Source organism: Uloborus diversus, chromosome 7 (assembly GCF_026930045.1).
Source record: "Uloborus diversus isolate 005 chromosome 7, Udiv.v.3.1, whole genome shotgun sequence".
Lineage (NCBI taxonomy): Eukaryota > Metazoa > Arthropoda > Arachnida > Araneae > Uloboridae > Uloborus > Uloborus diversus.
Window position 1 is genome coordinate 42,047,380 of NC_072737.1, and position 26,294 is coordinate 42,073,673.

Consider the following 26,294-nt stretch of genomic DNA (forward strand, 5'->3'; position numbering starts at 1 on the left):
TAAATAAAAATCAATTTCTCCACCTCCCTCCAATTTTTCGAAATTGCAATTGTCGACAAATTTTCAAGATTTTTACAGGAAGGGGCTCTAGAGCTCTCCCCTGGATTTTTTTTCAAAATTAAAGTCCTAAAATCGGACTGATGGGAAAAAAAAAATCTTTGTATAATTCGCGGATATCACGATGATTTAACATACAATTTTAGCAACTAAATTAAAAACGCGAAGAAGTAGTAATTTTTAAGGTATGTTCAAATCTAATACAAAAAAATAATCTAAAAAATGATTATTTCTTCTCTAAATTGTTATTATAGTACGCTAATTACTTGAAGACAAAGAGCAAAGAAAGGAGCAAACGGTCTCTCTTGTGCAAATGAAGGATTCTCTATTTACTGTATGTTGTATATTTTTCATAGCCTGAATCGAGCAAAGAACATTCAAGCCAATGTAAAATAAACAACATACCGGCAGAGTAACGGTCTCGGCGAATCCTGCTGCAAATATTGAGGTTTAATGCGTTGGTGTTGAAGAAAAAAAACTCACACACGCACAGATAATCCGCAGCAACGTATAATCCGCAACTCATTAATTTTACACTTTTGTAATAGATAATCTGCATAAAAAAACGATACATTTTTTTTTTAAATTTCATACACGTTCACACACACACAAAAAAAAAAAAAAAAAAAAAAAGAAAAGTGAAGGGCACGGGCCCCTCCCACGAGCCGCCACAGCCGAAATAGAATGGTAAATTTTGTTTGTTGCCTCATCCTGCATAAAAAATGTAAAAACCCTGGTTCTCACGTTTCTGTAACATATTACTTGAGATGAACTTTTGTGACTCACATGTTTCATATCTTTGTTTATTTAATCCCGAATGAAGGGCAGTATTTTGGAAATTATTTTGTATTGCATGCTTTTATGTTAGTTCTACTGCATATTGTTAATCTGTTAAGCCCGGGGGGAAAAAAACACTACCTCTATTCCTTTTCTTACTGCTTGTAATTGAAAAAAAAAAAGGGTTGTTGCAATGAGAAATCTTTCTTTTCCTTCTAAACTTAAAGTAGTAGTTTCTTACAAAGTTAGAAAGAACACTAAAACAGTACAATCTAGTACTAAATTTCAGAGACTGGAAAGGGCAAATGAAGTGCCTTAAATAATTTTAATTGTTCTCGAGTCCTTGAAGAAGATTAGATGAGTCTTAGAAATTCATAAGCAAAGGGTGCTTCAATTTTATTTCTTATCAAGTGTATAAAATATGAATTGTCCAAATGGGCAGCATGTTTCTCTGTTGTTACCCATTTTCTAAATCTGTGCACCATTTCTTTTGAAGCATTTTTTACTATTGATCATTTTGTATTTAATTCATTGTTGTATTAGTGGGTGGCAGTGGCGGATCCAGCCGATTGTTTTGGGAGGGGCCATTCAAAATTTTTGAACTAACTCGGAACTTCCCAGAAATTTTATTGAAATGAAGTTTTATAAACTCAATTTTCGGTGTATCGAGACATTAGATGAGGTTATGGATTTAGGAATCTCCCTTGAAAATGCTTCAAAATTTAAATTGCCGAGTAAGTTTTGAAAATTAGGAAACTAAAAACGCATTTTGTCCATTTTTGATGATGTACCGAGAAAGGTCAGGTTTCAGATGCTGGCCCCAAAATAGTTTTTGAAAATAAAGCTTAGAAACCAAAATATTCTGTCATTATGAATGCTCTTATAGCTCTTCAGCTGTCCATCCCAAGAATGCACCTTTAGGTAATGTTTGCTTACATTTAAGGAAGAGTGAAGGTGCTTAGAATCCTTCCTTCCTGTAAATATTTTGCATTTGAGTCTCTAAAAATTCGATTTTTAACTATATTTATACATATTTTAGAAAGGGATGGAAAATTCGTGAGCTCCTCCAAAAACCTCCTTTTAAAGCTATCATCACGGTATAAACTAGGGAGGGAGGGGGTCCTATCAAAGATCGTTTGTAATTGAAGCTAAAAAAATTTCATTTAAGTTGCTTTTAAGCAAGTTAACTGATAAGGTCTGGATAAGCTAGTTTCTGTTCACATTTTTTCCAAATAAAAGACTTAAAATTCAATTTTTTGCTACACATCAAGGCATTTGTGAAAGGGCATGGGAAAAGCGGGTTCTCCCCCTAATTTCGAAATTAAAGCCATAAAAACGAAAATTTATGCTCTCTTTGGTCTTATGAACAATAGGTATACTCTGAGAACAGCAGCATTTAGAGATCGTCCAAGTGTCTGTAGTTGGAATCAAAAAATAATGTAAAAGATGGCGAAAATTTTTGGAAATAAACGTTTTGTTTTGAGGGTAGGGATATAATTTGTCTCCCAATTAAGGCCTATGCTTCTTTTTCAGTAAAACACGTGTGTTAAATTTTGTTATCTTCTCGTAATTTTTTTTTCTTTTTTTTTCTTAAAAAAAATTCCTACAATCACAAGGCTTTGGGAGGGGCCATGGCCCCCATGGCCCCCCTCTAGATCCGCCTCTGGTGGGTGGGTTGAAGGCGTGATCAAAAACTAATTGAATTGAACCGACAGTCGACGTAAGCAAATAACAATGCATAATCTTTTCTTCTTCCTCGCTGTCTCTCTCTGAGGACTGCTAACACTGATTTGTCAACCCGAAAATAATTTTTACTCTGTATTATCGTAATTCGCAAAAGAGTATTTTGTTTTTTGTTCCTTTCTTAGATTTTTGTAGTTCCAATTACCGCTTATAAGGCTTCAAAATGCAGAATTTTATACCTGTTTTACGAAAATTCCTCCGGGGGAGAAACTCTCGGACCCCCTAAAATTGGGGATATTCTATACCCTACTTAAAAGGGACACCATTTCCCACCATGTATCTAAGGCCCTGCTTAGGCAGCTGGATTCAACCCGGCGTCAACCCAGATTCGCGGAATAAGGCCGTTTTATGCATCCAACTCGGCTTCAAGCCGCGTTCAATGCAGGACGGAATTCCCTCCACCTACATTGAAGGATTATTGGCGGATTTTTCCCACAAGTACAATTAAAAGTAATTACTGGTGATAATGCTTCTTTATATGTGTTTCGCCAATAAAAATTTTATTTTTAAATGAAATTGAAAACCAAAATAAAATCAATTAATAAAAATAAATCAATTTGAAACAATTTTTTCAGAAAAAAGTATAATAAAAGCATATTTCGGGACAGTTGTGAAAATTTTAGAGGGGGTTGGAACCCTAAAAACCCACCCCTTAAGTGCGGCCATGATATTGACAATCACAAAAGGCAAAAATTTTAATTTAGAAATGGATTGAGAAGATCCGGACATATTTCTACACAATTTACTGATTATTGCTAGTTCTCACAATGCTGATCCGTAGTTGAAATTAGTAAAAGCTATTGCATTTTGTGACAAGATACTTTTGATTAAATTTATGAAGTTCAAGTAATAAATTAAAAGGATGAAATAATAGGATTCATATTGAAATATGATATTATTCACAGTGTAGTTGTGATAAGTAATTAACCCATTATGCCCCAAATTATTTTCAGAAAAGTTCTGCAATATGTTTTTTAATGCTCAATTTAACTATAAAAAAGACACGCGCGCAAAAAAAAAAAGGATATCGTACAATATTTTTTTTTTGATTAATTTTCAATTAATAGTTCTTAAAACAAAGTAATGCATGGGCGTAAAGGAGAATCCACGATTTGACAAAAACAGGTCGTCCCATCAACCTGGCTGCAATCCCCCTTTTATCCACCTTCCGCTTCAACCCGGGGTGAAGCCGGAGTGTGCATAAACAGGGCCATAGATATCTATATCTATATATATATAAAGACTGTTTCTTTGTACCCGATGTCCAGAAGACCCCACAGCACCTACAGACCTGAAACTTGGCACAAAAATTCGAGCGTACCCTGGGCCCGTGCACCTTGAAGCCGAAATTCTAAATTTGGAATTAGTTTTTTTTTTTTTAAAATTAACTAATTAAGCTAAATTTCGGCTAATTAGGGAGTAAAAAATCCACCCACCCCAAAACATTATATATCGTTGGAAAGAGTTTTCCTTTCCGAAAAAGATGATGTTTGTTCCATTTTTCTCAATTAATTAGAACAGCAGATATAAGCGATTCTAATTGAGCCAATTTTCAAGGCTTCTTTCGAGAAATTGCTATAACACTAGGTCCATTTTCCAGACAATTTTTCAATTGCTTTCTTTTTAAACATTTTGGAGGAAGTTGCCTTTGTTGCTTATGAATATTTTACTGTCATTACTTTATTTTAAATTCATTGTGTGTATGTTAATTGATTTCCTTTTTAATTAGAAAGTCGCTTGGCGAATTTGGCGATGAATTATGGAGTTTTTTACATTTGAAAGCTACTGCAAATGTAATTTTGATGTAATTGGTTTTTCTTTAATTCAACGGATTTTCTTTAAATTTTTAGCACAGGCATCGCTTTGCAGGTACTGCTAATAAACTATAAAGCATAGTGGGAGAGGGAGGGGGAGACTTAAAAAACATTACCTAGATAAATCTGGTAAGATAGCAAGAAAGTTTTTTGCAAACCGTTATATGAATTTCTACAGTGCTGTAGTTGGGCAAATATACAAGGTGTAAATAATTAAAGGACTCTACTCTTTAAAGTGGTCTAGTGGCGAAAGCATTGCTCAGTAATTAATGAAACTTTGTGCACAACTTAATGAAGAGATGGGAATTTGTTTGAGCAATTAAAAAAAATTTTTAAGCTTTTGCTGCCAGAGGAAGCATTTTTATGAGTTTACAAAATTTATTATACATTTATGATGGTTTTAAAACAAATCTTTCATCAAAAATGTTCAATATGACAGCTATCATTTTCATCTACCTTCTGGAATTGTGAGATAGTGTGTTCTGCAACAGTTGATTGCAGTATGCTAAAGTTGTAGGACAGTCATGATTTAGAAGATGTTTCAAACGCCTCCAAAATTTTAAATCACATGGATCGAAGTTTGATCATGGGGAAATAATGTGTTTTGTAAAAACAGGGTTCATACCCTTTAGGCAGAAAAAAATTCAAGCACTTTTCAAGTACTTTTCAAGGTAAAAAATTTTGTTTTCAAGGCAATATCATAAATTTGTACTAAAAATATTGTATGCAGATTTCATTTACTACAAACACATAGAAATAAGGCAATAATACAAAAAAGTATAGGAAAACAAAATTGTTTTTTCTACAACAAGAGACGCTTTGATGAAAGATCTACTGCGTTGAAAGTCTTTCTGAAAATGTTTGAAAAGTTCGATCATAAAGAGAAGCAGATACCAAGAGGTTTAATTTTGAGGTTTTTCAAAGGTTGCAGCAGTCAGAGGTTTGTATATTTTCCAGAATCAGCAAATTAGTACTTTAAAAAAAAACCTTTCATAAGTGCTTTTAACTTTTATGGGAAGAAACTAAAATACCCAAGTTCAATGGCATTGCCAGAGAGGAGTTTTTGAAGTCACTCCCCCCCCCCCCCCCCCGGTTTCAACATTTATTTCCAATATCTATACAGTGGTTTATTACAATATAAGGGTGGTTAGGACAAAAACACTACCCAGAAAGTTATTTCAGTTTGCACTATTAAGTTCTAAAAATATTAGGTTTGCAAATCATTTATAAGTATGCAAATCAATTATTCGTATGTATTTATTAGCTGTTCAGCCAATAAGGCATTTCAACTGTCCTCGAGTAAATTTAAAAATTAGGAAGTAAGAAAAGTTTATGAAAGTTCACAGTCCAGTCTCTACACCTCAAAATATACAAAAGCAGCTTAAGCAGTGATAAATACTCTGAATGCAAACTTGAGCCTATTCAGCTTTCATTGATTAACTTGCAATAGACAATAAATGTGCAAGTTCAGATTTATAGAGCCATATTTCGAAATTGAAAAGATTCACAAGAAGTTGACATATATTATGACAAAAGTAGTTTTATTTTGGGAAAAAATGGGTTATTGTTGAAATTAGAATTTAAATTTAGAAAGGCAATAATATTCAGGTGTAATTGTGATTTGCGAGTTCATAAAAAATTACCTGAAAGTTTCAAAAAGCAAAATGGGGCGAGGGGGGGGGGGAATAATTTTTAAAACTAAAACCCCTATTACTTGAATATACATATGTACAACAATAATTTTTGCTATGCATTAAATTCATAAAATAGTTTATTAAGTCAAAATATTCTGTATAGAAATACCATGCCCATTGCCCACTGCCTGTTGATAACCAGCAACAGGCACTGGGCCTAGCTAGGCTGGTACCGGTCAATTTATTAGATCCAAATGAAGATGAATGACCCTCCTTAAACTATCTACCCCTTTGCTGATTAAAGCCTCTTTCAGTAAGCTCCAAGTACCCACAACCTTAATAAAGTAGTAATTTTGAACATTTGAGGAAAAGGGGAAAATTGGAGATATAGGGAGGTAAAAGCATAAAAACGAACACTACTGGATTTCAAGTGAATAATCATAACACAACCACCCCTGTTATACACCTTATTTATTTTAGCAGACATAAAAAAATGATGTACTTATAAATAAAATTATATAAATCAACTTAATATTTAAAATACAAACTTTAAGTTAATTTTTTAGGTGCTCAACTGCTGAAATTTTAATTTAAAAAAAAAAATCTATTATGACCAAAAATTAGGTAAAGATAATCATTCAAAATTGCAAAAATAAATAAGCAAATAATTAAACAAGACCAAGGTAATAAATTCTTTAACTCTTTAGTTATTAAAATAAAAAAATAAAATAAGCTAATCTGATGTAGCAGTGTCAAAATAACTACTAATTGCCAAAAATATAAAAATATTTACAAAATGCAAAAGGATTGAAATCTCAAACAAGGGAAGCAAATTTTCGCGAATTAAGTTTAATGTTGTCATGTTTCCCATAAAATAAACTTATATTTTACTGAAATTAAACATAAAATATGCTAATCTACGGTAGCAAATATGAAAATAACATCCGATTAGTGAATATATTTAAATATTTGCAAGATGCAAAAAGATTGAAATTTCAAACACGAGAAGCAATTTTTCGCAAAGTCTGAGTTCGTTCGACGTGGCATGTTTCCCATGAAATAAATTTATTTGTTTTTCATTAAAATTAAACAAAAAATATACTAATCTAAGGTAGCATATGCGAAACTAACATTTGATTAGCCAAAATATTAAAATATTTGCAGGATGCAAAAAGATTGAAATTTCAAACACAAGAGCAATTTTCCGCGAAACCCGAGTAAGTTCAATGTTGTCATGGTTTCGTAATTAATTTCTTTGTCAATTAATGAAATTAAACAAAAAAATAAACTAATCTAAGGTACCATATGTCAAAATATCTTTCGGTTGTAAAAAACATCAAAATATTTACAAGATGCAAAAGGATTGAAATCCCAAACACGGAAGCAATTTTTCGCGATGCTGCATACTGAACACATGTTCAGAAAATCGCATTGGTGAAATACTTTTTTAAAACTTCTAAGCACAATTCGTTGTTTTTTGAGAGAATTTAAGCACTAAGAAACTTTTTCAAGGTTTTAAAACTTTTTCAAGGTTTTCAAGCACTTGAAAATGAACTTTCTTTTTTCAAGCACTTGAAAATGAACATTCTTTTTTCAAGCACTTTTCAAGGTTTTTTCATGGGCGTACGAACCCTGAAAAAACTCCCTCTGGCGATGAAATTTTAAACATTTTTTTTTTCATTTTCTCAATTCCAAATTCCTTCATTATGTCATCACCAAAATTTCATTAATTTCATAGAAATAGAGCTAGACAACATTAAAGTAGGGTCATTTAATTATGGACACCCTGTATTTGGATGGACTCATCTTTTAGCAGGGCAGGTGGGAGGGTTGAGGAATTTTTACGAAGCCAAAAAAGGTCAGTTTGAGTTTCCTAGACAGTTAATTCAAAAAAAAAAAAAAAAAAAAAAATCAAAAAGAAAATTGCGGTTTGAAACTACAGTCGAGTCTCGAAAATCCAAATCTCAAAAGTCCGAGGTTCCGCTTAATCCGAGGTGCTTTGTTGATATTTTTAAGGCATACATTTTATGGACAAAAAATGTTTTAATCTGAGAATGTAAATATTTTGCTATGTAGAACTTCCCTAGAAAATAAGATAAGGTAATGAAAATAAATTGAAAGGTTTATGTCAATAACACTTGCCAAGTGACATGAAATATTATTTGACTGTTAGAGATGGATTAAGAAATGCCTTGGAGAAAGTAAGAAGCAGGTTGATACAAAAAATAACTTGAAATTAAAACATTGTTTCGCCCCAAAGGACGAACAAACAGCTCTTTTGGAATATCCGATTGCAATTTAAAACAAAATTGCAAAACTTGATGCTGTACGAAGCATATATATGAAATTTTATCCTTCTGTGACTAACGTTTTTGTATTACCTGAGGTACATACGTATGCTAACACTAAGCAACAAATGTCACGACGAAACTCATCAAAACTTATTCGAGGACAATCAAACAGCAGTTTTTGGTTGCCTGCAAATTTAAACGCTAGTATGTGCAGACATCAAGAAAAAAAAACTAATCAAAACTCCTTTGGGGTTAATTAAAACATAAATTAATGTTGATATTTCAGTGACAAATTTTTAGAGGAGGCAATATTTCCTTTTCAGAGCATAAGGCAGTAAACAGCGCTTGTCCTAATGTAGTCCAAAAAATTTTTCTGAAAATCCGAGTTTTCAGTAATCCGAGGTGGGGCGAGCCCCAATTACCTCAGATTTTCGAGACTCTACTGTAATTTTAAAATGTATTTGTAATATTTTTACAATGACCAAATATTTTAGGGAACAGCGTTACCCCCCCCTCTTAAACTACAACACTGAATTTAAGCCAAAATTTCAACCATGAAGAGACACCAAAAAAGTTACAAAGAGCATTTATCTTCATTGAATTTATTTGCATAACAAAGTATTAATGTTTTCAAAAAATATACATACATATATATATCACTTATTTTATAAATACAAAAAATATTTTTTTCTGGTACATAAAAATAGTAGAACAAATAAATATCATCAAGATTCTTTAAAAATACATTTTGAATTGCATCGTACACACGTGTATACACTTGTAAAGAATTACTTCAAAAATTTCAAACACTATACAATTTTCCCACAGGTCTTTTAAAATTCAATGCAATGTATAATCTCAACTATAACAACAAGCTAATGCATTTACATATCAAAAATAGAGGAAGACATTTCAGTAACTCACAGCATTAGGAAAGATATCTTTCTTTGAATAGAAGACAATAACCAACATTTTCTTAGGAAATATACCACTTGACAACAAATTTATGTAAATAATGAACCAAATGTAAAAGCAACAAATAATTAGTAAATATTCTTTTTTTTTTTGTCATGTGAATAATTTTAATTTTAAAATAAAATACAAGATATTTAACTATATTTGAAAATGAAATACGTTCAAAGCAGAAGGAGGAAATAATTCCACATGTGATCAAAAAAAAAAAAAAAGAGAAAAAATTTATATTTTATATATTTTTTTTTTTTTTAGGATGAAAATAATTCACATAAAAATATCTTACCAAATTCAGTAACTTTAAAAATCTCAAGAAAACATGATCCAAAATAATTCAACAAAATTTTGAATAAACAAGTTCATTAAAAATAAGCAAAGGTCAATTAAGAGTTTTACACGATGGAATGAGATAACAATGTTGAATAATTAAAATAACAAAAAAAAAAAAAAAAAACTTTTCAGATCAAATATTATGTACAAATCCAAAACACTTATTAAAATTTTATGCTATCTTAAAACCAAAATAATAAGGTTCAACCGAACTCTGAAAACATTAATTTTACATCAAACAAAATTAGCAATTTTTGAAGTTACGAAAGAAAGAAAAAGGAATAAACAATGGTTTGGATCAAGAATAATGACAAACTGAAAAAAAAAAAAAAAGCATACCAGGGGCTTGAAAGCTGTAGAGAAAATTGAACAAAGAGCATGCATTTGTGAATATTACTGGTTATGAATGTTCAGCAGAGTTTGGGCTTCCACTTATTTTATCAATAAGTGATTCTCCATTGCTTCGGCTAGGATTGGTTTCATTAGAACTTGTTCCACTAACTTTGGTCTAAAAAATGTTAAATTACAAAATTGTGTGGTGAAACAGAGTCGCTTAATCAATATAAATGTAACTGTATATAATTTCAAAAGTTGCAATGCAAAGATAGTGATTTAAAGAACCCAATAAAAAGATTTATTATTATTATTATTTTTAAATGTATCTCCAGATAGAATTTTTAAATATGATAAAAGTAAATTGCATTGCATTTTTTAAAGCATCAATAAACTAGCTTTTACACAAATAATTTTGCCATAGTTAAGAGAAATAACATTTTCATGCTAGATAATAAATGTACAACAACAAAGAGATTATTCTAAAGTATTCTTTAAAAAGGAGTAGTTAATAAATAAATATTATATAAAAAATAAACTCAAAATTGAAGAAGTGCTTTGATGGTTATTGATTACATAACTTTTTTAAAAGTAAAATATGTTCTAAACTAAAAAAAATAAATTAAGCAACCTAATTCAATTTAATCTTATTTAATTCATATTCTCAAACTGAACAGTACAGGAATACCATAGAAATAAAACAAACTACAAAACAGATTAGATTAAGAGTTTTGAATAAAAGGAAAAATATTTATACATACATCTAGAAAATTAACCAAATATTTTATAAAGAGAAGAGAATATCATGGTTAATATACTCATATCTTGCAGAATGTAAGAATTAAAATAAACTTTTAAATATTGATAAAACAATAAAATATATTTGATATTCAACTAAAGTCATTAAAATATGCTACTAACAGAATGATAGTAATTCATGTTTAGTTCAGAAAAACCCAGACAGCCAACACCTTAGTACGAGTTAAAACACTCTTAATCCTATGATATTTTAAATTTATCCATTGAAAATTTATGCTAGTGATTATATGTTAGTATTTCTTTCAACGAAAGACCAAAATGATGCAAGAAGCAAAGCACAATAAATGCATGTAAAGGTCCTGATGAAATTTAAAAGCAGAAGTTAAGATTAGCAGAGAATTTTTACATGGAAAGATAGTAGAGAAGGGGAGGGGTGGAGGAGGGTCTTTAATAAATTTACTCTCAAAAAACTGCACAAAGCACAAATGACTTTTACAATGTAGTAAAGTTACATAATTTTTATTCAAGTGCAAGAATAGTCATTAAAATCAATGTGTTTAGAGGTAGGTAAATCAATTATTACACATCAAAGCAGAAACAGTATGCATACGTAGTTATAAAAAAAAAGGTGATTTACATACTGGCCATGATACACACAAATGCACTGCATAGAAAACACATTAAAAACCTCAATTTTTTCATGTGATTTTTTTCCCCCTCCCACAAAAGCACTTTCAAATGAAACCCATATCATGCATAAGACTAGAAAAGCAGCCACAAAATAGAGAGATTCTATACCCACACCAATATTGGTTAAACAATGGAATGATCTTATATTAGAGGCACTATTTTTGAGATCCAGGGGCGGTAGTTACCTTGACATTAGTATAAGCAGATCCAACTTTTTCTTCAAGAGATTTGAAAGCAGGTGATTGCCTAGAAATTAAACAAGTCAAAACAAATCATTAAAATATGTATATTTTTTCAAGAATAATATTTCAAAAAAGTTTCAACTTTGCCTGACTCACAAGGTTATAATCACAGAGCAAGAATTTAACTATAGTTGGAACAAACCTAACCTGACAGCATTTTGAAGGCTATGCAGATCCTACTCACAGCATTACAACAATGCCTGGTTAGGTTTGCCCCAACTATAGAGCATGCGTAAGGGCTATATTTTGGCTGCATACATGAAAGCGGTTTCGATCAGTACCTCTTGGCGAGCATAACATTCTAAAGTGTGCAAACTCAGCTGAACACATACTTGAACATTACCATGATGAGGTGGAAAAGATGGCCAATGTAAAGCCCCCTTCCCCATTTGATTGAGCACTGCTTTCTCCTCATTTTCAGTCAGTTTCTGCCTTCCGGATATAGAAGCACACACTCTAGTTTTATACTATAGCTCTGTGGTTACAATCACCTATGATTTAGTGATACTTAAATGCAGTGTTCATTATAGCTGAAATTTTATAAAAGTTTCAATTTGAAGATCTCAGTTGTGTTACACTTACCCTTTAAAAGTTCATAAGGTCCGACAAATTGCCCCCCCCCCCCAAATACATATACCAATGTTTCTAAACCTAAACAGTTAAGAATTTTTATTATGTAGCATAAGAGTTAATTTTATTTTCAACCACTTTCATTTCATTAAGGTGCCTAAAGCATTTTTAATTGAATGAACATCCAGCTGTAGAGATAAGTAATCTTTACTAATAATAAAGCTGAAAGTCTCTCTGTCTGTCAGGATCTATCTCTGTCTGTCTGTCAGGATCTCTTTGACGCGCATAGTGCCTAGACCGTTTGGTCGATTTTCATGAAATTTGGCACAAAGTTAGTTTGTAGCATGGGGGTGTGCACATCAAAGCGATTTTTTTGAAAATTCAATGTGGTTCTTTTTTTCTTCTAATTTTAAGAACAAAATTATCATAAAATGGATGAGTAAATTACGAAATTATCATACCGTGGAACTGTAACATGACACAAGCCAACTGGAGAGATACGAAATTATTACAACGTGGGTACTACACCATAACCGTAACATGGGTACAAGCCAATTGGCGAGAAAATTCACCATACATTATTTGTAAATATACAGGCGAACCAAAAGACCTTTTAATTTTTCTATTATGGGCAATGCTGTGCGTGTACCACTAGTTTCAAATAAAAAAACAGTTGTTACCCTGCATATCACTACATCAAGATTGCATGCAATAAGAGTTTCTAGCAAAACAATACTGAATTCCAGTTATCAGTTAATAGATACAATCATCTGGAACTTGTTTGTAAAAATAAATAAATGAGCAATACAAAACTTTAATACTTAATAGATCTAATTCTAGAACTTCAGCTATGTATTATTGCCCATAGCATTTAAGGCGCACATGAGTATGCCTAGTTTTTATAGATAACAACAGAGAAAATAATTATTATTCTAGAACCTATATAAATAGTTTCCCAGCATTTGCTGGATAATTTAAAGGAGGTACAGCTAATCCACAGCACACATGTAACAATGAGGCATATTGTTGAACTAACAGTGGCACAAGAAAACTTATTGAAAAATGTAAATATTGAAAGAAAAAAAAATCAAGGAATCACAACAATGTATAAAAAAAGCTGAAATAGGGAGCAATCAAAAGGCATATTCAGACTTTTTACGAAAAAAGTATTTGCCCTTGTGACCCTATTATCGAGAAATAAGGTTTTACATTCTGTTGAATTTATTTAAAAAGGGTCAAATATGAAGAATTGACAAAAATTTGAAGATACCAATTTCCCGCCCAAAATTTCACTGTCTGCATTTGGTAGGATATCCATCTACAAAGAATGTGAAAGATGTCTTCCATTATTCACCAAAACATGCTGAATTTTGTGACTTTTCTTAAACTTTGGCAGACTTTACACAGACCTTATATATTGACAACAAGGATACAAGGGAAAATAATTAATGCCTCCAGAAACATGTTTTACTATGCTCTATATACTATTGCACGGTTTCCTGGTTAGTAAATTTTTTAAAAGCAGATCTTGAGCCCATGCTTGCACAATAATTCTTCAGCCCGATTAGCAGCCATTTCTTTTTCATGTATTATTGGAAAAGAAGCAGTGATTTTGATTTTATGAAATGAAGTTCTTGTAATAGTTTTAGTATACTTTGAGGCTTTCCCAGCAAGAAAGGTTTTTTAATTGTTCTTTCATGACTAAATATTTGCTTTTTGCAGTAAACAGGCAATCATAAAAAATACTATAGTGAATTCAGCGAGAACTGACAGTGGAAGTAAACAAAGCAACATAACACTTGGCGGTACTGTTGTCTGATTCGCGATGGGATGGCGAAAACAGTGCCAATGAGATAAGCAAAATGTTCCTGAGAAGAATTGCCAATCCAATGAGTAATTCATGAAAGTAGCAATATTTGGCGTCAAGCAGCCAACTTTTTTGTTTACTTCCACTATCAACTCTTCCTGAATACACTATAGTTTTATTTTGAAAATTATTGGACACTTTTCACGTTATCCTATAGCTTATTCTTATTGGGATATAAATTTGAAATTTTGCCAACACAGTAAATCACACCAACACGGTAACTTTAATACCTAAATTTTGAAGGCTGCGAAGACGCAAAAACTTAGAAGTTATGTTTCTATACAAGATCTGAGCAAATCATAAGATACAGAAGAAAGTTTTGTGATGGCCACAACATACTAGCTCAGTGTGCTATAAAAATTGAAACTGGTATGTATATATTTTTTTCTCTCCCAGATAGTGGACCATTCCCACTAAGATTGGTCACCCTTGAGTAAAAAAGAAGAGACTGGTGTCATAAATACTTACTTAACTTCTTCAAGTTTCTTGCTAACGGTTGCTCCAAGGGTACCAAATGCTTCTGATGTTTTCTCACTTGCTGTTTTTAAAGTTTGACTAGTTTTCTGGTATCTGAAAAAGAAAAATTTCATACTTTATGAAATATTTTTAACTCATTAAAATCTGATCACATTTTTTTTTTTTTGCAATAGAAAATATAAGAATTATATTACAATAAACATGTAGCATATCTATACAACCAAGAAGAAAAAAATGTGGCTGGTGAAGGAGGGATTCTGTTGAAGTTCCAGGTAAAGTCATTTATTTATTTGACATGCAATATACAGAAGAATGAAGTTTCGCATAACAAAAGTTTAGCATTTAAGACATTTCTTTTTTATTTAGTGGTTCTTTTGATACACTCACAATTCCATATTTTGAGGGAGTAAGGTACAAAAGGTAACAGATGAAATATGTTACATTGAACATTTTACAGAGAAGAAAACCAAATATTTTAAATTGCCATTCCCATAACTTTATTTTGTGGTAAAAGTTATTAGTGCCCCCCTCCCCTTTTTTGTAAAAAGAGTAAAAGCTATACTTTTTTTCTGGTCCTTTGCAAAAAATTTAAGAAAAAACTAACTACTGCTGCATTTAAAATTTTTCAAGTACACATGATATCTGCAGTATGTTCATGTAGCATAGTACTTCTTTTTTATGTAGACATATTTAACTCAGTATTTTTGTTGCAATTATTTAAAATACTAAGGTAGGAAAAATCAAACTGTGTATCATCAATATATTCAGTTGTTTATGATACTACTTGCTATTTTAAGTATAAATGCATTGAAATTCATGTATCTTATACATCTAGTAATCTACCTTCCCCCCTAAAAAAGAGAATGACTTCGTAAAGCAGCTCCCGTTGCGGGGAGCTTTTTTAAAAGGCCTGAGATAATTTATACTTTGAAAAATAAACTCAGTGGGACACTGTACAAATATTTTTTGGTACAATTAAAATTAAGTCAGAGTCTTATTGATTTATGCCTTTCCTTAACATTGATGAGAAAAACAGAAGAATTTATGTGCAAAGAAAAGAAAGATGTTTGTCACGATAATAAGCCCAATAGAAAACTAGAGTAAACAAAATTAGTATTTTAACACACAGAGTGCTCCATTAGATTTTTAGGGGGAGGGGGCTGTTTTAAGGAGTCGCACTTTTATTTTTTTGGGGGGGGGGTGTACTCTTCAGTATTTAAGAGGGTGCACCACTGCTTTGAGGGGGGGGGAGAGGTTCGTGAAAATGGTAGGTGCAGGGGACTTCGTGGTGTTGTGTCATGCTTTGAGGGGGGGTTGCATTGGCTATGACTTCTTTTCCATGCAAAGTATTAAACTTACGCAGGAGATTCCTGTATATTGCGTATGCCTTGCTCCATGTCATCACGAAATTCTTTCCAAACCGTAATTCCCAGCTTACGTTTCAAGTCTTGCATTTTCCTAATTTTGGAAGATAGTACTTGTCTCAAAGTATTAATTTCTTCTTCAGTCTGCAAGAAAAAAAAATCATTAAGTTAAAATCAAAGTTCATCACATAATTCAGCTTTTAATCACACAAAACAAGAAAATAATTTAAACATTTTTTTTGAAAATTTTATAGTATATTTCTCCTCTCTTGAATATATAAATAAGTACATCCTACACTCTTCACTTCAAGATCAAAAGGACCTACCACTATTTGTGGTTTAACCAGTTGAAGGGGACCCTGAAGACAGCTCTGATTTTTTGATCAAGACCAGAAACCGAGCACTCCCTGGTCCATCACCCCCAGAAGTGTTGTTTCATTTGGAGCGACTTTGTGACCACGAGCATATTTAATGTCCCCCAGTCACCATTATTGAAGACGGTGGATCTTCGACCAGCAAGGATCGAACCCAGGACCCTCCAGTCACAAGTCTGACGCCTTACTGATCAGGCCACCAAGGCCCAATAAATAAGTACAGTTGACTCTCTCTATTCTGAACACTCATGGGATGACCAAAAGTGTTCAGACTATGGGAGTGTTCATGATAGAGGGAGACTGGAAATGCATGCATATGTATTCTGTTGTGTTAATGGACTATGTTCAGTATTTTGCCAAAAGAGAGCTATACCAGTTATTTAGATAGAGGTGCTGAATTTTGGATTGGTGGCTAGTGCAATGTCTGATTAAACTAAGTAGGACAAACTTTTGCATTTCTTTCTTTTTTAACTTAAAATGTTTTATGCTACGAACTATAAAATATTGCAATACAGTTACTGGTACAATACCTCTAAAAAAGAATAATTTTAATATGTTTTCGCATTGTGTATTCTCTTGCAACATGCTATCATCCAATTATTGGAGCAGGGGCGTAGCTAAGGGGGGGGGGGGTTTGGGGACAACCCCCCCCCCCCCCCGAAACGTTAGTCTCTCAAAAAAAAAGAGAGAAAAAGAGGGAAGAGAAAGAAAAAAAAGAAAAAGAAAAAAAATCAAAACGACTTTTTCCTGAGTAACAAAGGTCAAAAATTCATTTCGCTCCCCCCCCCCCAATGCCATTGAAAATCTGCTCCATGTGTGACCCTCAAGCATAAAGACGCCTTCCTCTGCTGCGACAATTTTTTGATAATTGAGTGAAAGTTGACACTTCGCTTTAGAAATGAGATTGATTTGTTAAATCCACGTATATGCAGCCTTTGTTTGTCATTGATTCTGCAAATTGTTAAATATGTTTAATTTTATGAGCCGCGCAGTGGGAATATTGCATACAGTCGAATCTCTATATTTCGAATTTCACATTAAAGAAAAAAATCGAGATAAAGACGTTAATACGGGGGCTTTAAGAGACTTTTTATAGAAATTTGAAATATGATGGTGAAAATTTGAAATCGATACTAAAGACAACGTGGGCTCTTGATTAAAATTCCTCTTTATTAGTTTTGTTAGGCATTTATTCTATTATTACATTATTTAGTGCTTTATTGAGAGTTTAAGGAATCATTTTGACAGTAAAAGAAACTTTAACCATATCTTTTTCAAGAAGTCTTTTATTGTTTTTTGGTCCCTGATTTTTTTTTTTTTTTTTTTGGATTCATTATTTATGCTCTTGAGGTTAGCAATTGCAGCAAATCTAACCGGGTCAGTATTCTACAATTTTCCTTTTTTCATCACTTGAAAAAAACTTATACTTTCTTTTCACTCCTATCACTTCGGTTTTCTAAGGAATCACAATTTTAGGAAAGAGAGCTACCAAAGAACAGTACTAATCCGGATAACAGAGCGAAATGGTTTTTAACTTGAATGATCTTTAAACATGAAATTGAAATGTTCATCTTAACATTTCAAACCTGTGAATTTCACCCCTTTACTCTTCTTCCAAGAAAGTGCGCGAAACGACTGTCCTTTAGTTAATCTTCCTGGAAAGCCTATTCGTGGAACGCATTTCTCCCTTTTTTCCACTGCCTCCTCAGCTCTTGAAGACAATTCCTCTGTTTCTGAGTTGAAGAAAATGTTTTTGTTTGCTGCTTTAAAGATCATTGGGCTTTGAATCCGAAAATGATAGCATAACCGGAATTCGAGACGATAGAGGTTTTTGTTGGTCTGATCTCGTGTGTGTCATAGGTCATAGCCAAAACGACCTTTGCTAACCAGAGTATCCATTGCAATCACATTGATTTTTCATCCAGTATTTACTGCACATTCTTTTGGAAACGTACAGTCTGTTTAAAATAGTACATTCTAAGTGAAAGTTGTTGCATAATGAAGCGAGCAAGACCGATAACAAGCTTTTTTCAACCAAAAAAAAAATAAATAAAATGACGAAAAGGATTGCTCGAAAAAGAGAAAGTTAACGTCGTCTGAAGAAAACGAAGTACAGTCTGCAAAGCAACATCAGTCCCATCGGACCCTTCTGAAGGTAATTTTATTTTAATTCAAAAGAAAAACTGCATAGCATTACATGAATAAAATGTTTAAAAACGAGATGAATCTAGATTATTTCTATTAGCTTGGTTCGGATTAAAAAGTAGAAAAAAAAAAGACTTCTGTTTATAATACCCGAAAATTGCTGTTGCACTCTCAAATAGATATTTATGTAAATTCTAAAGCGGCTAATAAAATTAAAAATAAAGACTTGAGAGGAGAACAGATGGTATGCATTTGAGCGAATAACTTTCTACCGCCTATATTTCTTCCCTAACTTTTTTTACTCAAATTTTATTAACTGCTTTAGATTTAGCATAAATGTAAATACATAAAAAGCAACATATAAATACAACGATATGAAAAGCAATTTTATTTTTTGTGGGTTATAATTCAAGAAGTCTTTTTTTATTTTATTTCATACTTTTAGTGCAAACCAAGTTAGTAAAAATAGTCTTTATATTCTGACCACCGATGAGATTGAAAGTCAAACATCCAATTTACAGGCAGAAATGGAAGTATCTATTAGCTTTCAGGGATGCCAGCTTTTGTAGATGTGTGTTAGCCTCTAAATTAAGCAGTCACACTGAAATGAACGGAACACGCTCATCAGATATTTGATTTCCCCTTGATTTGGAAAGACTGATTTTGACAAGAGAATGCTAGAAAATTTCACTTTAAATTAAAGGAAAAAGAAAAAAAAGTTAAATTTTCCACAACATTAAAAAAATAAAAAATTCCTTGCTTTTGTTTTGTTTGACACAAGTATCGGAATAGGGTCACCCCTTTCCAAAGTATGTAAGATACACCTCCCCCTCTCATTTCTTTAATACTTATATATATATATATATATATATATATATATATATATATATATATGTAAAAAAAGAACCCCCCCCCCCCCCCCCGAAAGTCGGGTCTAGCTACGCCCCTGTATTGGAGTAAAATTGTTTCCAGGTGATTTTCAACCGCATATTGCTTGTAGGTACTTTAAAGGTGTTAAATGGTTAGATTTAGAAATACGCAATTCAGAGGCAGAAACTTCAGGCCCATATCGCTCAGCTGAATGATTTTATGAAATGCAGCAATATTGCCAAATATAATCAACTTCCTCATCTTCTTAATACTCATCAATCATTGCGATAAAACTGAGACGGTATTTCAGGTCTTACAATTTAATTTATAGGGATTCCCGAGTACAGATTGTGAACATGTTTAGTATATAGAGGTAATAAATGAAGGGGGTTAAAAATGGTGTTCATATTACTAGGGTGTTTGTATTACAGAGTGTTCAGAGCCCTGTGGCAGAAATTTATTTTACTTTCTGCGACAAATTTTCTGGACCTTTTTTCTTTCTGCAAGAATGCTCCGTGAAGTAAAAAATGAACTGATGGACAAACTTAAGTGCAGTTCATTTCAAAAGTGAAAAATTTATTTAACGAATTTCACACAACTTCTTGTTTAGGTAAATTCATTTATACAAAAACAAAAAGCATTAAAGCTCAGTATCAGGGCTTCCAACGGATTTTCAGCTCTGGGGAAAAAAAGGGGGGGGGGGGGGTCACTTCTTTCAGGGGGGAAAAAGTGACCTTCAGCTAAATATATATGGTAAAAAAATATTAACACCATGGTAACAGTAATTGGTAAGTGGAGAAAAAAATCAAATCAAACCAAAAGCAATGTAAATTATTATGCTAATTTATGTAATGCTAGTGTAAATTATTATGTTATAGCTGGGGGCGATTGTTTAAACAGAGATGCCACTCTCATATTTGAGTTTCCAGTCTTAATTTCTTAGCACTTATTTATCTGTAGTTCTCAATACCAGAAAAATACAGATGCAACATCTATTCAATACTCAAAGAAATAAGATCCGAAGAAAAAATAATTTTTAATTAAAATATTCATTACAGTTCGGTGCCCCCCCCCCCCCACCAAAAAAAAAAAAAACCTAAAACATGCATGTGATTTGAAAAAAATAAAGGATCACCCCTCCTCCTCCCACACAAAAAAAAACCTGAATTAAAATATGCATTTTACACAACTAAAACGAAGTATCCCCCTCCCCCCAAAGGAAAATGAATTTAATTAAAATATGGATTACAGTTTGAAGAAAAAAAAGAACTAAAACATGCAGGCAGTTCTCAAAAGGTGGGAACAAAAAAGTTAACTTTGAGCAATTTCAAAATTTTCAAATTTGACATCAATTTTGCTTTTATTCTATAGTATGCATACCTAGAACACAATATATGAACATGACAAGACAGCAGGTATTTGTAAAAATTGTTAGTTAGCAAATTAAATCAGCAGTCTGTAGGTAACAGATTTTGGACATTGTTGTCCTGTAGGTAACGGATTTTGGATATCATAATGTAAGTTTCACAATTTTTGACAATTGTTAATCTGATTTTTAACTTTTCCAATGAAAATTTTATTTACTACTTGAATTTTGCAATTTAATAACAAAGAGGATATTAATGAAGTACTTGAATGGCTATACATACTGCTCTTTACATATAATACAGTTTTGGAGTGATTTTGAAGTTGATGAAAGGTTAAAAAAAAGCTTCAAATTAAAAATAATACAAATGTAAAAAGTGACATCAGTTTTAATAAAGATTATTTTTTCTAATGTCAAAGAATTAAAACGATGTCTAAAAAAATTATTGAAAAAAGAAATTCGTATTTCCATTTGGAGATCGTTAAATTATGTTTCCAAAAGAAGAGAAAAAAAAAGAAAGAAAAATTAATTTGAATTTTGACATCTTCAATTCAAATTATGTTTTTCGCAATCACAAGTGCGTGTATGTAGGCGTGTGTTTGTGTGTGGGGGTATGTGTGTGTGTGTATTGGTTATGTGTATGTGTGTGTAGGCATATGTGTTTGTCTGTGTGCAGGCATGAATGTGTGGGTAGTTGCGTGTATGTGTGTGTGTATGTTTTTGTGTGTGTATGTGTAGGTGTCTGTATGTATGCATGTGTGTATGTGTTTGTGTGTGTGTAGGTGTGTGTGCGTGTGTAGGTGTGTGTGCGTGTGTATGTGTGTGTGTGTAGCTGTGTATGTATGCACGTGGGTGTAGGACATGGATGCAACCTGGAGACGGCTTTCGCTATAGGAGCAGCATCGTGAGGAGCTGGTCGACGGTGATGGTGCGGAGGGTGGCGGTGGGAAAATAAAATGATAGGACGCCAAAAACAGTCAAATGAAAGCAATAAGCAATCGTGATTGCTCAAAAAGAAAAATTAATTTGAATTTTGACATCTTCAATTCAAATTATGTTTTTTGCAATCACAAGTGCGTGTATGTAGGCATGTGTGTTTGTGTGTGGGGGTATGTGTGTGTAGGGGTTATGTGAGTTTGTGTGTAGGCATGTGTTTGTGTCTGTGCTGGCATAAGTGTGTGGGTAGTTGTGTGTATGAATGTGTGTGTGTGTGGGGGGGGGGGGCATGTGTATGTGTGTGTAGGCATATGTGTTTGTCTGTGTGCAGGCATGAATTTGTGGGTAGTTGTGTGTATGTGTGTGTATGTTTTTGTGTGTGTGTGTGTAGGTAGGTGTCTGTATATATGCATGTGTGTATGTGTTTGTGTGTGTGCGTGTGTGTTTGTGTAGCTGTGTATGTATGCGCGTGGGTGTAGGACATGGATGCAACCTGGAGACGGCTTTCGCTATAGGAGCAGCATCGTGAGGAGCTGGTCGACGGTGGTGCTGCGGATGGTGGCGGTGGGAAAATAAAATGATAGGACGCCAAAAACAGTCAAATGAAAGCAATAAGCAATCGTGATTGCTCAAAAAGAAAAATTAATTTGAATTTTGACATCTTCAATTCAAATTATGTTTTTTGCAATCACAAGTGCGTGTATGTAGGCATGTGTGTTTGTGTGTGGGGGTATGTGTGTGTAGGGGTTATGTGAGTTTGTGTGTAGGCATGTGTTTGTGTCTGTGCTGGCATAAGTGTGTGGGTAGTTGTGTGTATGAATGTGTGTGTGTGTGGGGGGGGGGCATGTGTATGTGTGTGTAGGCATATGTGTTTGTCTGTGTGCAGGCATGAATTTGTGGGTAGTTGTGTGTATGTGTGTGTATGTTTTTGTGTGTGTGTGTGTAGGTAGGTGTCTGTATATATGCATGTGTGTATGTGTTTGTGTGTGTGCGTGTGTGTTTGTGTAGCTGTGTATGTATGCGCGTGGGTGTAGGACATGGATGCAACCTGGAGACGGCTTTCGCTATAGGAGCAGCATCGTGAGGAGCTGGTCGACGGTGGTGCTGCGGATGGTGGCGGTGGGAAAATAAAATGATAGGACGCCAAAAACAGTCAAATGAAAGCAATAAGCAATCGTGATTGCTCAAAAAGAAAAATTAATTTGAATTTTGACATCTTCAATTCAAATTATGTTTTTTGCAATCACAAGTGCGTGTATGTAGGCATGTTGTGTTTGTGTGTGGGGGTATGTGTGTTTGTGTGTGGGGGTATGTGTGTTTGTGTGTAGGCATGTGTGTTTGTGTCTGTGCTGGCATAAGTGTGTGGGTAGTTGTGTGTATGAATGTGTGTGTGGGGGGGCATGTGTATGTGTGTGTAGGCATATGTGTTTGTCTGTGTGCAGGCATGAATGTGTGGGTAGTTGCGTGTATGTGTGTGTGTATGTTTTTGTGTGTGTATGTGTAGGTGTCTGTATGTATGCATGTGTGTATGTGTTTGTGTGTGTGTAGGTGTGTGTGCGTGTGTATGTGTGTGTGTGTAGCTGTGTATGTATGCGCGTGGGTGTAGGACATGGATGCAACCTGGAGACGGCTTTCGCTATAGGAGCAGCATCGTGAGGAGCTGGTCGACGGTGATGGTGCGGAGGGTGGCGGTGGGAAAATAAAATGATAGGACGCCAAAAACAGTCAAATGAAAGCAATAAGCAATCGTGATTGCTCAAAAAGAAAAATTAATTTGAATTTTGACATCTTCAATTCAAATTATGTTTTTTGCAATCACAAGTGCGTGTATGTAGGCATGTGTGTTTGTGTGTGGGGGTATGTGTGTGTAGGGGTTATGTGAGTTTGTGTGTAGGCATGTGTTTGTGTCTGTGCTGGCATAAGTGTGTGGGTAGTTGTGTGTATGAATGTGTGTGTGTGTGGGGGGGGGGCATGTGTATGTGTGTGTAGGCATATGTGTTTGTCTGTGTGCAGGCATGAATTTGTGGGTAGTTGTGTGTATGTGTGTGTATGTTTTTGTGTGTGTGTGTGTAGGTAGGTGTCTGTATATATGCATGTGTGTATGTGTTTGTGTGTGTGCGTGTGTGTTTGTGTAGCTGTGTATGTATGCGCGTGGGTGTAGGACATGGATGCAACCTGGAGACGGCTTTCGCTATAGGAGCAGCATCGTGAGGAGCTGGTCGACGGTGGTGCTGCGGATGGTGGCGGTGGGAAAATAAAATGATAGGACGCCAAAAACAGTCAAATGAAAGCAATAAGCAATCGTGATTGCTCAAAAAGAAAAATTAATTTGAATTTTGACATCTTCAATTCAAATTATGTTTTTCGCAATCACAAGTGCGTGTATGTAGGCATGTGTGTTTGTGTGTGGGGGTATGTGTGTTTGTGTGTGGGGGTATGTGTGTGTAGGGGTTATGTGAGTTTGTGTGTAGGCATGTGTTTGTGTCTGTGCTGGCATAAGTGTGTGGGTAGTTGTGTGTATGAATGTGTGTGTGTGGGGGGGGGCATGTGTATGTGTGTGTAGGCATATGTGTTTGTCTGTGTGCAGGCATGAATTTGTGGGTAGTTGTGTGTATGTGTGTGTATGTTTTTGTGTGTGTGTGTGTATGACGATAGCGAGACGGCTTTGGAGACGGCTTCGCTATAGGAGCAGCATCGTTAGGAGCTGGTCGACAGTGGTGCTGCGGAGGGTGGCGGTGGGAAAATAAAATGATAGGACGCCAAAAACAGTCAAATGAAAGCAAGAAGCAATCGTGATTGCTCAAAAAAAAATTCTAAAATAATAAAAGCGGGGGAAAAAAATGCTAGCACAGGTGATAAAGTCGCCAAAACTGGTGCAAGTGACGATAAACTATATTTGTCAAACTGGAATTCCCCTCTGGTAACCTTTAGCTTATTGTATACTGTGTTGTCACCAACGCAGGTTTGCTTGGCGATTTTAGCGCAAAATGGCTTTTGTTACGATCATAACCAGCCATGCTTCTACTGTAATTTATGTATTGTTCAATGTGTAACGTATTAATTATGCAAAACAACAATGGGTTAAAGAAGATAACATTATAATAACCTTTTTTATTGAGGTTAGAAGACAGTGGATCATCAAAAATTATGAATAAACGGTCAGAATTATCGGCGTCAAGATCATAACGCCATTTGGACATCTCACATGTATGTTTAAGAAAAATTACTTTTCTTCTAAGATACTGCATAGAAGCTTATGAAAACACTTTTAAACAATTAAAAATTGATTCTGAGGATCGAAAAATACCTTTAAAACATATAAATCATATATTTAGTTCTCAAATAACAGCATTGTCAAGATCGTAACTTTTGGACATACATCAAACTTCCAACTTCCATTTTTTCTAAAATTGTTTACAATATAAGTAATCTGTCTTTAAATTTCTAATTTGTTGAAAATATTATCAAAAAAATATTCAGTTTGAGATTCATGGCCTTAATTCTTTTTTGAAATGTATGGAAATAATTAAAAAAAAATTATTTTTAATGGTACATTTGCTCAGTTAACGTTTTGGTATGTCCAAAATTGTGCCTTTTAGCAAAGAAAATATTTTTTAAGGGCATTTGAAGAGCAATTTTTCCATAATTTATTTCAATTCTTGTCTCTATACAGTATTATAATTTAACTCAAAAATTTTTGAGTTAATTAAAATGAAAGTTAATTGGTGTTGAAGCTTCAAAGTTGAAGTCTGTGTTTGCTCCCACCTTTTGAGAACTGCCCTAGCATGTGATTTGGAGAAAAAAAATAAATAAAGGGCACCCTCGCATCAAAAATGATATACGCAATACACAGGATTATAAACAAAGTATCCCCCTCTCCCCAAGAGGAAAATAAATTTAATTAAAAAACACATTTTAGTCTGAAAAAATGGAATTCAACCACCCCCCAGAAGAAAATAGGATTTTATTAAAAAACTAAAGCAAAAAAGAAATCCCACCCAGGGATTGCCCCCACCCCCCCTTACGGGCAAGGGCGCACCCCCTTCAATATCGCGGAAACCCCCCAATGAAAAAATACCTCTCAAAACAACTCCCCCCCTTACAAATTTTAATGTCCGAGTATGCGCCATGGTGGGCTCTCCTGTCCTCTCCCTCATGTGAAAAAAAAAGAATTTAAAACAAGTACTGGAGCAAACAAAAGTTCCCTTTCCATACAAAGAAAAAATAATTTAATTAGAATATGTATTTAGAAAAAAATCTAACTTCTTCAAAGAGAGAAAGGTTTTCATTCATGTAAGCACCCTTATCAGAATAACGATTGGTCAGCTCAAAAGAAAACACAATTTATCAAGTATTCCATCTGTTTTCTGTTGTTGCAACTTGCGACACCCACAAATAAGCAATTTTTAAGGGCTTAAATTAATTTTTCAACAGAGGTGAAAAAAAAGCAAGTCGACACAAGTCTTTCAAACAAACAGAAACATGTGCGTTGCCAGCCACTCTTCTTTGATCAATATACAGGGTTGCTTTAAAATCGCTCTACGTGGTGAGAAGTTCTGGTTAGAACTGGTTTTAATCAGGGCTGCGGAGTCGGAAAGAAAATGGCCGACTCCGACTCCAACTCCGGACTTTAAAAAAAAAAAAAGTTTTTTAATTGCATTTTTTCAACTCCCTCTCTCTCTT

At 33.7% G+C, this 26,294-nt stretch overlaps 1 protein-coding gene across 4 annotated transcripts in view; it reads right to left on the reverse strand.

The window, feature by feature from the left end:
- Positions 1-9,533: 9,533 nt before the first annotated feature.
- LOC129225710 (tumor protein D52-like) overlaps positions 9,534-26,294 on the reverse strand; it is a 50,033-nt gene continuing 33,272 nt past the window's right edge. For all 4 annotated transcript variants that reach the window (XM_054860196.1, XM_054860194.1, XM_054860197.1 and 1 more), the window contains exons 3-6: positions 15,916-16,064; positions 14,548-14,649; positions 11,586-11,646; positions 9,534-10,126 (exon numbers count right to left, since the gene is read on the reverse strand). In XM_054860196.1, the coding sequence (XP_054716171.1) occupies positions 10,019-10,126; positions 11,586-11,646; positions 14,548-14,649; positions 15,916-16,064 (420 nt within the window). In that variant the 3' untranslated portion in view covers positions 9,534-10,018. The remainder of the gene's footprint in view (positions 10,127-11,585; positions 11,647-14,547; positions 14,650-15,915; positions 16,065-26,294) is intronic.